This window comes from Ursus maritimus, unplaced genomic scaffold, assembly GCF_017311325.1.
Source record: "Ursus maritimus isolate PB19 unplaced genomic scaffold, ASM1731132v1 scaffold_23, whole genome shotgun sequence".
In the NCBI taxonomy this organism is placed as follows: Eukaryota; Metazoa; Chordata; class Mammalia; order Carnivora; family Ursidae; genus Ursus; species Ursus maritimus.
The window spans coordinates 40,519,226-40,531,283 of NW_024424786.1; the positions used below are offsets into that span (position 1 = coordinate 40,519,226).

A 12,058-nucleotide genomic window follows, 5' to 3' on the forward strand; every position below is an offset into this window, starting at 1 on the left:
GGGGGGGGGAGGGGGCTGCTAAACACTAGGAATCCTGCTGTAGTCCTTCCAGTTGGTGTGGAAGGCAGGTACGCTTTTTTGCGTGTCTCAGCTGAGGCTGGGAGCCCAACAGCGCGGCCGGACTGGGCCTGGCTCGGTTTGGGGGCTTCGGACTGCGCGCCAGCCTTCCCAACGCCTGGCCTCCAGTCCCCGCCCTCGGGGCTTCCCGCCGCGGACTGCTCCCAGGCCGGCTCCGCCCCCTCTGCGACGGCCCCGCCCCCTGGCACGGCCCCGCCCCTAGGCGGAGCCAGCGCCCGAGCGGTAGCGGGAGAGGCAGCGGGACCCCAGCGCGGGAGGCGGCCACCAGGCGGGAGCCCCAGAGGTACCGGCGGGAGCGGGGGAGTGGAAGCACCGCGGTCGGGCCGGACAGGGGAAGAGGTGGCTTGGCGCGGGCCCGGGTGGTGTGTATGTGGAAGGGGGTCGTTGCCGCGTTCGCCGCCTGCACCCTCCGAACCTCCGTCCGGGCTCCAGTCCCGAGTCAGCACGTCCAGTCCCCTGCGTCCGGCCGGCGGCCCCCACTCTCTGCGTGACGGCCCGGCCCTGTCCGGCCAGTGTGAGGGCGATTGGATGAGGCGGCCCCCGACTCCTCTGGGCGGCGCAGGCGACTGCCCCTGCTGCCGGCTGTGTGCGGGGCTCCCCCTGTCCTGGGGCTCCCTTGATCTCGGGGCGGCCTCCTCACCAGCCTTTGCACACCGCCCCCCAGTCTCGGGTCTGGCCTGGGAGGAAACATCTGTCGCGCCCCCTGGCAGCAGAAATGGGGTCATGACCTCCAGATGTGCTGGGAAGCGTCCAGCGCCTCCTCCTGGGGCAGCCAGGCCTTCCGGATCTGTGGGGGCGGGGCCGGCCCTCTCCCCCCAGTGACACAGGCTGCGAGGAATGTCCCGGCCTCAATGGACCCTGTGTGAAGCTGCCGGCTGGGGGGCAGAGCCCAAGAACACCCCCCAAGGCTCTGGCCCAGAACAGGAGGCAGCCCATGGGCTGTGCACACCCACGTACACAGAGCTGGGCCCACACGGAGCAGGGGCCTACACAGCTCCCCTCTCATGTCCCCTCCCACCTCAACACACACATCACAGCCCAGGCCCAAGAGCTGGGCACATGGAGCAAGGGCCTGCCTCACCACCGCATTCTTAACACATAGCCAGCTTCACACTCTCGAACCTCCTTGCAGTCTCCCAGTGGTGTTGGGAAAAGGCAGAAGGGTTAACCCCATTTTAGAGATGAGAGAACAGAGGCTCGGGGTCGGTGTCAGACGTTGTTTTAGGAGAAATTATGGGAGGAGGCACCCCGAGCTTGGAGGCCTACACTTGCATGGTCCTGGAGCTTTAGATGAGGGCTGCATGGAGCCTCCGCCCCCACTGTGTCCTAGTCCAGCCACACAGTGTCCCTGGAGGATGCACGAAGACGTGCCGGCAGTTGTCTGTGTTCCCAGTGGAGGGTCGCACATCCCTGCCCTGCCTGCCCACACCAACCTGGGTCCACCTGAGTGGCTCCCCCGCCACTTTCTCACGCCACCCTTTGCACCTGCCCTTGGTCTCGACACATTTCCGCATTTAGCAGGTCTCTGGCGCCTTGGGTGTCTCAGTCTTACATCCTGTGAGACTTTGAGCCTCAGCCCAACCCCCACTCACCTCACACCTATACACACAGGGACAGGAGTGGGCAGGTGCTGCCCTGTTTAGGCCTGGGAGGGTGACAGACCCAGGTTCAAATCCTAGCTGTAATGCGGAATTACTTCCAGCAAGAGCCTCCCCTTATCTGGACCTCAGTTTGACCATTTGTCACATGAGGCTCAGACTTCCCTGTCAGCATCAGTGAGTCCAGGTAGGCAGAGGTCCCATGGTCCCAGTTCCTGCAAAGGGGCTCCATCCATGTGACTCCTTCCCCTGCCCCCAGGCATGGCCACAGTCGCCTGCAGAGAGTGAGTCTGGCTGCGCCTGTCCTTCAGGCCAGGGTGATGGGTCCCATGACGGAGCTGGTGTGACCCCAGCACCTTCCTCAGGATATGGAGCTGGGCAGGGGGCTGGGCTCAGAGTTGGGGCCACTTCCTGTACCGAAGGAAGTCCTTTTGCTGTTTCTGTTGCCCTGCCAGTGCCCCCTGGGAATCCCTGTGTCCTTGAGGTATTGAGGCTATGAGGGCCAGGGCATTGAGACCCAGCTTCTGGGTGCTCAGCTCCTCAGGGACCCTGGAGGAAGTGGGAGGGGTAGGGAGGAAGGTCTCTGGGGACAGGACGTCCTCCCTTTGTCAAGTGGGCTGGACCCAGACACCAGTGGCCCCATGGGTTTCCCGTCCCAGCTGGGACAAATCATCGGTCCAACTGGGCCAGGACTTGGTGGGGACCCTCATCCTGGGCCCAGGCCAAGGTCAAGGTGTGTGAGTGGGAACTGAGGGACCCTGGCAGCCCCAGGGCCGCCCAGATTCCAAGACCCCCAGGGCCAAGGCCAGGTCCGCCCAGCCCCTGGCCCTGCCCAGAGCTTAGCTGGAGGAGGGGGCTGGAAACCTCAGCCCAAGGCAGACGAGGAAGTGGCCAGGAAAGCGGAAGCGGCTTTGATGGTCGCGGAGGGGGCCGGAAGCCAACCCGCGTGGTGGAGGACCAGGCTGGGGGCCTGGGTTCCTGTTTTCTCCCCAGGCCCCTCTGAGCAGCCCCCTCCTCCCTCAGGGCAGGAACTGGCCTGCCGCCCGGGCACCAACCACCCGTGCCCGCCAATGCGACGCGGCCCCCGGAGAGCCAGGCCCACGGCACGCCCATGTGGGCCGGCGGCGTGGGGAGCCCTCGGCGGGGCGCGGCCCCTGCGCCCACCGATGACCTCTTCGCCCGCAAGCTGCGCCAGCCAGCACGGCCCCCACTGACCCCGCACACCTTCGAGCCGAGGCCGGCCCGGGGCCCGCTCCTGCGCAGCGGCAGCGACGCAGGCGAGGCCCGACCCCCCACACCAGCCAGCCCGCGTGCCCGTGCCCACAGCCACGAGGAGGCCGGCCGCCCCGCCGCGGGCCCCACCCGGCTCTTCACTGACCCGCTGGCCCTGCTGGGGCTGCCGGCCGAGGAGCCAGAGCCCGCCTTCCCGCCAGTGCCTGAGCCCCACTGGTTTGCCCACTATGACGTGCAGAGTCTGCTCTTTGACTGGGCTCCAAAGCCGCGGGGGACAGGGGGCCACGCAGAGGCCGGCTCTGGGACTCCGGCCCCTGCTGAGGACAGAGCTGCCACCTCGGACCTGCTGCTTGAAGCGCCTGGCTTTGTGAGTGAGCTTGGGGGTGAGGGCGAGCTGGGCCTGGGTGGACCTGTGTCCCCACCGGTGCCCCCTGCACTGCCCAACGCCGCCGTGTCCGTCCTGGAGGAGCCCCAGAACCGAACTTCGGCCTACAGCCTGGAGCACGCAGACCTGGGGGCTGGCTACTACCGCAAGTACTTCTATGGCAAAGGTAAGGGGAGGGCTGCCTGGCCGGGCAGCAGCCCCTGTCACCCGAGGGGCCCACAGTGGGGCTCAGGAGTTGTCCTTTCCCGAAGTTCCCGGGCCATCTGAAGGATCAGGCTCTGACTCTGGGGCCGACACTGCCCTGTGGAGCCTCGCTTTAACCACCGCCCTAAGGCCTCCGGCCTCCAGCTGGTTCATCCTCCTACCCCTCCGGGCTGGGGAGAGATTTCCTATAAATGCTTCTGTGAGGTGAACACTGAGGTCTGAAAACCTCTGCACCCTTGTGGGAACCTTGTTCTCATCAGCGGCCAGAGGGGAGGGCCCCGTACATCCTGCCGGGGCACATGGGCGTGGCGTGCGGGGGCCTTGCAGGATCTGGGCCTGGAAGCAGGCAAGCATTGGCCCCCTGCGTCGAAGGCAAGGTGTGCGGCGCGCGGTGCCGCCAAGGGCCGGGGCATAGGGCCAAGCGTCGGGGAGCCCGCACGTAGGAATTTGGCCCGGTAGGATGTGGGCGGGGCAGCGGAGGGAGTGGGCCTTCCACTAAGGGTCTGCACTAAGTGCTCGTTCTTCGGACTGGATGAGGTGCTGGGTCCAGTGGCAGTGAGCCTGCGGCGGGAAGAGAAGGAAGGCAGCGGAGGGGGCACAGTGCACAGCTACCGCATCATCGTGAGGACCACACAGGTGGGCCGGGGTCACGGGATCAGACCGCGGGTTGCCTCCTCGAAAACCCGTATGGATTCTGAGCATCCCTACATCCCCTCCTCAGCTCCGGACCCTCCGCGGCACCATCTCGGAGGATGCGCTGCCGCCGGGGCCCCCGCGGGGCCTGTCCCCTAGGAAGCTTCTGGAACATGTGGCCCCGCGGCTGAGCCCGACCTGCCTGCGCCTGGGCTCAGCTTCACCGAAGGTGCCACGCACGCTGCTCACGCTGGACGAGCAAGTGGTGAGTGGCCGTAGCCCCCCTCCCACCCACCAGCCTAACAGCTACACCTGGTCAGAGCCCAGCCTGTCCTGCTCCCAGCCGCCTAGCCCTGACCCTGACCCTGGGCTGGACAGTGACCCAGGAGAGCTGGCTTTTCAGAGAGGGCAGCAGAGGTCATCCAGAACCTTGTCTCTCAAAGTAAAATTTGTAGACCAGCGGCAGTCACATTATCTGGGAGCTTGTTAGAAATGCAGATTTTTGGGCCCTGCCCCCGATCTACTTAATCGGAGGCTGTACTTTAACAAGATCTCGAGTTAATTCCTACATACATTTCAACTGAGAAGCCCTGGTCTGACCACCCACGCCCCTTCCCACGGGCCCTGTCCACTTGCCCTGCAGGGCGCTGCTTAGTGTCCTCTCAGTGTGGGGCGTGTACGCCTTGGGGCTGCCTATTCCACTGTGGGACTGCTCAGGCGGTCGGAAGTCCTCCCTGGCCTGCTGAAGGCTGCCCACTGGCTGTGATTCTTCTCTGTGTCATTCAGTCTGTCAGCCATTCAACAAACATTTCCTCACACCTTGGTGCTGGGGACATGTCCAGACCAGGTGCTGTCCTTGAATAGCTCACAGCCAGCAGGGGGGGAGAGAGAGAGAGAGAAAGACCCACAGAGAATCGTGGGTGATTGTGGAGCAGTGAAAGGGGAATGTTGAAGGCTCCGTGGGGCACCAAGGTAGTCTTGACAGTCCTGCCTTGGCTAGGGGTTCGGCATCACGGTAGAAATGTCAGAGTTTGAGCTAGGAAGAGCAGGCATTTTCTGGGCAGAAGGAATGACTTGTGTGAAAGCTTAGAGACTAAGAGCAGGTCACATTGGGGTCCTGTAGGCAGTTCTGTGTGGTTGGGGTCATGCTTGGGGGAAGGGGTGGGGAAGGCTTGCATTTGGTGGTGGGGGCACTGGGGAGCCATGGAAGATATGAGAGGTAGAGCAGCCCTCTGGTTGCAGTATGGGGGCCAGATTGGAGGGGCAGGGAGGCCAGGCCAAAGGCTGTTGCAGTCATCCAGACCAGACCTGGCGGTGATGATGGCAGAGGTGAAGGGGGGGGTGACAGTCCAGGGGTAGATGGGTGGGGTGGGAGCATCCAGTGATGAGATGAGGTGCCAAGGTAAGGGAAGGACATCTGGGCAGCTGGAGAAGTATGTCTGGAGCTCAGAAGAAAGGTCCGGGCTGGAGGCAGAGACTGGAGAGTGTGTTCCTGTGGAGACGGCTGTTGCAGTCACTGAAGTCGAAGACCGTGGGTGGAGAAGGGGCCCAGGCTGGAGACGGTGGGGTCGCTAGGGTCTCAGGCAAAGTGAAGTTCCAGTTGTTCCAAGTGCCGCTATGGTGAGAATGTGCCAGGAGGAAGCCATGCCCGTGGGCTTTCAGGGGGAGCTGGGGTGGAAGCGGGGCTGCAGGGGTTAGGAGGGACCAACTTAAAGTGGGGCCTGTGGGTGTAGACAAGTTTCATATGAAGAAAGGAAGCCAGAGCCGGAGGGGCCAAAGCACCTTGAGCTCCGCACGATTAACCCTGATGGAAAGGAGCCAAAGGAGCCAGGAGCAGGGTGAGCGAAGGTGGTGCGGGGCCCAAGGCCTCCAGAGGCTGGGCTGGGGGTGCTGGGGGTGCCTGGGATTCGAGGGAGGGGAGGACAGGCTAGCCTTGAGATAAGGAGGATGACAATGTGAACATTTATTGGGGTCAAGCACACTCTGCCCGGGGTCCTTTCCACGAATCACCTCCTCTGTGGTCACATGAGAACCAACCCCCTCCTGGTCCCTTCCCACCCGTGACTTTACCCTCCCGAGCACTGGCAGCAGGACCTATTGACCCCTCTTATAAGTGGAGACCCAGAGGAGANGGGGGGGGGGGTGCTCGGGGCCACATGTAGAGACAGCCCAGCCTCCAGGTCATTCCCCAAGACCTGGCGGGCGCAGGGCCCGAGGGACTGAGGCCCGGGCCTCCCGTCTGCGCCCTCCCCTGCAGCTGAGCTTCCAGCGGAAGGTGGGCATCCTGTACTGCCGCGCGGGCCAGGGCTCGGAGGAGGAGATGTACAACAACCAGGAGGCAGGACCGGCCTTCATGCAGTTCCTCACCCTGCTGGGTGACGTGGTGCGGCTCAAAGGCTTTGAGAGCTACAGGGCCCAGCTGGACACGAAAAGTGAGGCCCGGGGGCTGGGGAGTGGGGGCCGACAGCCTTGGTGAGAACCAACTGCCTTGTCACTTCTCTGCCCCGTGTTGTCCTGGGCTCAGGGTTGCGGAGTCTTTGGGTAGGCTGAGGACGCGGGTCTCGGGCTGCAGAGGCCAAGCAAGCCGCAGGCTGGAAGGAGGGACTAGGATTGTGCCCCAAGGCCCTGAGGCCCTACTGCCTGAGCAGTTTGCGGGCACCACTCCCCCCGCCACACACATAGTCCACCAGCCCCGCTTCCTGGGGAGCGCCCCTGCCTCCCTGGTTGGAAGTGCCCCCGAGCCCCTTACGGAGCGCCAGTCTCGCCTCCCACGCTCAGCTGCTCCACACATGCTGGGGCCGGGGCCAACATCTGTCCTCTCCCGGGACACCCACCCCCGCCTCCCTCATAGCAGGCCAGTCCCCATTTTGGTCTTCATTCTAGCTCAGCAGCCCCACACCGACCCTGGCCTGGAGTCTGGAGCCTGTGGGGGGAGGGAAGGGAGCAGCCAAAGCTGAGGCCCTTAGGCTTCATGGCCCGGTGGTGGGAAGCGGTTGTCCACCTGTTGGTTGGGGGCATGGGAGCTCCAGACTGCAGGTAGAGATGGCAAGTTCCAGCAGATTCGCCTTCCTTTCGCTCTGTGTCCCCGACTCCCTGGCCACAGCGGATTCCACAGGCACGCACTCACTCTACACCACGTACCAGGACCACGAGATCATGTTCCACGTGTCCACGATGCTGCCTTACACCCCCAATAACCAGCAGCAGGTGTGAGGGGGCTAGGATGCGGCTGGGGGATGGCCGAGGGCTTCCGGGAACCCTGCAGGCGTGTCGTGTGGGCCGTGGCATTTGAGTTTGGCCTGAGTTCTCTTGAGCCTTAACAACCCTCCCCAAAGACAAACACCCAGACCTTCACCAGGGGCAGGTGGGGGAGCCCCTGGCACCCAGGCTCTGCCCTGAGTGAATGAGGAGGGGCTTGGGCACAGACAGTTCCAGCTTACACCCCCCACCCCCACCATCTAACTCCCAGCTCCTGCGGAAGCGCCACATTGGCAACGACATCGTGACCATCGTGTTCCAGGAACCCGGCAGCAAGCCCTTCTGCCCCACCACCATCCGCTCGCACTTCCAGCACGTGTTCCTAGTGGTGCGGGCTCACGCGCCCTGCACGCCGCACACCTCGTACAGGTGGGTGCCTGGGCGGTCCCAGGGCTGCCATTGTCAGGGGCCCTCCCGGTTGCCCCTAACTCCCGCCTCCCTCCCCTCAGCGTGGCCGTGAGCCGCACCCAGGACACCCCGGCCTTTGGGCCAGCTCTGCCCCAGGGCGGAGGCCCCTTCCCGGCCAACGCCGACTTCCGTGCCTTCCTGCTGGCCAAGGCGCTCAATGGCGAGCAGGCAGCGGGCCACGCACGCCAGTTCCACGCCATGGCCACGCGCACGCGTCAGCAGTACCTGCAGGACCTGGCCACCAACGAGGTGACCACTACGTCGCTGGACTCGGCTTCGCGCTTCGGCCTGCCCTCCCTGGGCGGGAGGCGGCGGGCGCCCCCTCGGGGCCCGGGCGCCGAGCTGCAGGCGGCGGGGGCGCTGGTGTGGGGCGTGCGCGCGGCGCCCGGGGCGCGGGGCGCGGCTGGGGCCGGGGCCGAGGCCGGCGGTCCCGACGACGCCGAGGTGCCCTGCTTGCTGGGCATCTCGGCTGAGGCCCTGGTGCTGGTGGCACCGCGCGACGGCCGCGTCGTCTTCAACTGCGCCTGCCGCGACGTGCTGGCCTGGACCTTCTCCGAGCAGCGGCTCGACTTGTACCACGGCCGCGGGGAGGCGATCACGCTGCGGTTCGACGGGCCCCCCGGCCAAGCCGTAGGCGAGGTGGTAGCGCGCCTGCAGGTGAGGCCCGGGCGTCGGGGCGCTCCCCGCCGGGCCCCTCCGTGCCTCGGGGGCGGATCGGTCAGTGGAACCCCTCGCTCCCGCAGCCTCTCCCGCGAAAGGGGACACGGGGGAAGGGGGGCAAACCCTGCCCTGGCGCTCGGCAAAGCTGGAACTGGGGGGCTCCTCGGGCAAGTGACTATCGGTCTCTGAGCCCCAGGCCCTCGTCTGCGGGGTGGGTGTGGGGAGGTCCGGGCGGCCTGGGACCCCGGCCCTGGGGTTGGGGTGGTGCTGTCGCGGTCCGCTCACGCTCCGCCCCGCCCCAGCTGGTGAGCCGTGGCTGCGAGACCCGCGAGCTGGCGCTGCCCCGCGACGGCCAAGGCCGCCTGGGCTTTGAGGTGGACGCCGAGGGCTTCGTCACGCACGTGGAGCGCTTCACGTTCGCCGAGACAGCTGGGCTGCGGCCCGGGGCGCGCCTGCTGCGCGTGTGCGGCCAGACGCTGCCCACGCTGGGCTCCGAGGCCGCGGCCCAGCTGCTGCGCTCAGCGCCCAAGGTCTGCGTCACCGTCCTGCCCCCCGACGAGAGCGGCCGGCCCCGCAGGTCAGGGCGGCGACGCGGGGAGGTGGGGGGACCTGGCCGCTGGCCACCGCGGAGCCTGGGCCTTAGCCTTTCCCCGAGAATACCCACCGTGAGGAAGGCTTTCCTTCTCCAGAGAATTCCAGGTCTCTTAATCTTCGAGGCACATATGCAGAGCGAAGCCAGTTCAGCACGCTGTCTTTCCTGCTCAGGATCCAACAGCAGCCCCATCATTTTTTTTAGTTTTAATATTTATTTATTAGAGTGCGAGAGCACGAGTGGGGGGAGGGGCAGCGGCAGAGGAGAGGGGGAGAGAGAAGCTCGAGCTGACTCCCCTCCCAGCGCCTAGCCCACGCGGGCGGGCTCTCACGACCCTCCGAGATTACGGCTGAGCCGAAATCGAGACTCAGAGGCTCAACAGACAGCCATCCAGGCCGCCCCTACGGCCCCAGCTTTTTTTTTTTTTTTTTTCCCTTAAAGATTATCCACAGACACATACATACACGCTATCGATTGCCTGCTGCGTTAAGCCAGTATACGCGATCTTTTCCCGTAAAGGGCCAGATAGTAAATATTTAGGTTTTCTGGGCCTGCTGGTCTCTGCTCCAGGTGCACGGCCCTGCTGTAGCACAAAAGCATCCGTAGGCGCTCGGCAAATACATGAGCTTTCTTTATTCTGCTAAGACTTTATTTGTGGACAGTGAAATTCGAATTTTAGTGATTTTCATGTGTCATGAAATACTCTTTTGATTTCTTTCAACTAGTTAACAATGTAAAAACCACTCGTGGCTCACAGGAGTACAGAAACAGTCACATCTGCTCAACCAGAAAAAGGCAGAGGCTGGATTTGGTGCCCGGGCAGGTTTTGGATCTCTATGCTAAGTGATTTACTTGTGTTGGTATTTAAAGCCTCATGGCAAGCTGTGAACCAGTACTGATATCCCCATTTCACAGACGGAGAAATCAGTGTCCTGAGTGAGTTGCCCAGGATACACGGGGGCAGCACCGGGCCTGGAAAAATGGCCAGTAGTCAGGCAAACGTTTTTCATTGTTAGGGACTTTGGAAAGCTCGCCTCCTGGAAGCGAGCCTCGGGCACAGCTGGGAATGGGGCTGGAGATGCAGGGCACTGGGGACAGGGTCTTCCTGCCTGACACTGGCCACTCCTCCCCGCAGGAGCTTTTCGGAGCTGTACACGCTATCTCTGCAGGAGCCCAGCCGGCGGGGCGCCCCAGAGCCGGTGCAGGATGAGGCCCCAGGCGTGGCGACGCTGCTGCCCGTCGCAAAGCAGCTGCTGCAAGTGTGCCTGCACGACGGTGGCAGTCCCACGGGGCCTGGGGATCTGGCTGAGGAGAGGACTGAGTTCCTACATAGCCAGAACTCACCGTCACCCCGCAGGTGCCCCCTTTCGGCCTTCCCTCTTCTCCAGCACAGGGTGGCTGGACAGGCACGGCCTGTGAAAGCGGGGGCCCTGGGGTGCAGCTTCTCTTGCTGAGCCATCCCTGCTCTCCCCAGCTCCCTGTCAGATGAGGCCCCAGTCCTGCCCAACACCACCCCGGACCTCCTCCTGGCCGCCACAGCCAAGCCGGCAGCACCCAGTACTGGCAGAGAGACGCCCCCCACCCAGGTGAGCAGAAACAAGACTCTGGAGCCCAAAGAACAGGGGTGGGCACAGTGGTGATGGTGGCCGTCCCTGCATCCATACCCATTAATACCTCCCCAGGACGGGCCAGGCAGCCCCAGTGGTTGTGAGGACAGGGGTGACCCGGCCCCAGAGCTGAGGGCCTCCTTCCTGCCACGAACCTTGTCTCTGCGGAACTCCATCAGCAAAAGTGAGTCTAGAGCAAGGTGGAGTCTGGGGCTGGGGGGCTCACAGGGGCTGGCTGGGGCTTCCCTGACTGAGCCCACCTCCTTGTGCCCGTAGTCATGTCGGAGGCGGGCAGTGAGACCCTGGAAGATGAGTGGCAGTCCATCTCGGAGATCGCCTCCACTTGCAACACCATCCTAGAGTCACTGTCCCGGGAGGGTGAGGCCACCAGGGCGCTGGGGATGGGAGCCAGGATAGGGTGGGGCTCTTTCTCTCTTTACCATCCTGCCCAAATGACCCCTGTGTCCCACAGGACAGCCCATCCCGGAGAACGGAGATTCCAAGGGAACTCCAAAGGCCGATGCTGAGTAAGCCTCCCTGTGCCGATCTAGCCCCTTCACTGTGTGCGTGTGACCACCGTCTGCACCCGTCCTCGAGGGCTAAGCATCGTCCCGGGCAGGGCTCTGCTTTCCCGGACGTAGAAGTCTGCGAACACCGGAGTTGGCCCGGCTCATTAAAGTGGGCCTGGGAGCCAGCCAGAGGTGCCGGCCTACCGGTCCGGTGACCTGATCCCTCTGTCCTCAGGCCAGAACCCGGGAGCCTGTCCGAGAAGGTCTGTTACCTGGAGTCCATGCTCAGGCAGCTGCAGGAGGACCTGCAGAAGGTGACAGGGCGGGCTGGGGTCGGCTGGGAGTTAAGGGCTGCCCTGGGTAGGAGCCAGCACCATGACAGCTGCCTCCCCCACCGCAGGAGAAGGCGGACAGGGCCGCCCTGGAGGAGGAGGTGCGGAGCCTGCGGCACAACAACCGGAGGCTGCAGGCCGAGTCGGAGAGTGCGGCCACCCGCTTGCTCCTGGCCTCCAAGCAGCTGGGCTCGCCCACCACGGACCTGGGCTGAGCCGGCCACTCCAGCCTCAGCCCGGCTCTGGACCTGCTCGCCACTGCTCAGGTCCCTCGGGGCACCTGGGCCCTCCTCAGGAACTCTCCCAGCGCGGAGGCGCGTCTTAGCACTGCCCCCCCCCCCCCCACCCTCACCCCGTCCCTGTTTGTAAATATTCTGTGGAGAAAGGACTGTGGACTTCAGGGAGTAAAGAAGCCACTGTTATTTGTGTCTGTGCGGGTTGTTCATGACATGACAGGGGAAGGGGTTTTGCCCCCAGAGGTTCCAGCCAAGTTCTCAGGACCGATTAGAAGGACAGGCCTCTGGGACATTGGCTCAGGGTGAGGTTGGCACTCCCCGAGGG

At 64.2% G+C, this 12,058-nt stretch overlaps 1 protein-coding gene across 1 annotated transcript; it reads left to right on the plus strand.

Annotated features, from left to right (window-relative positions):
- Positions 1–2,717: 2,717 nt before the first annotated feature.
- Positions 2,718–11,853, plus strand: SIPA1 (signal-induced proliferation-associated 1). Its single transcript, XM_040638777.1, has 15 exons — positions 2,718–3,552; positions 4,036–4,134; positions 4,220–4,396; positions 6,389–6,563; positions 7,235–7,338; positions 7,601–7,758; positions 7,839–8,454; positions 8,760–9,034; positions 10,185–10,406; positions 10,524–10,635; positions 10,732–10,840; positions 10,933–11,034; positions 11,129–11,183; positions 11,401–11,479; positions 11,566–11,853. Exons 1-15 carry the CDS (start codon positions 2,788–2,790, stop codon positions 11,710–11,712), a joined length of 3,195 nt encoding a protein of 1,064 aa, XP_040494711.1. The 5' UTR covers positions 2,718–2,787; the 3' UTR covers positions 11,713–11,853.
- Positions 11,854–12,058: the final 205 nt, after the last annotated feature.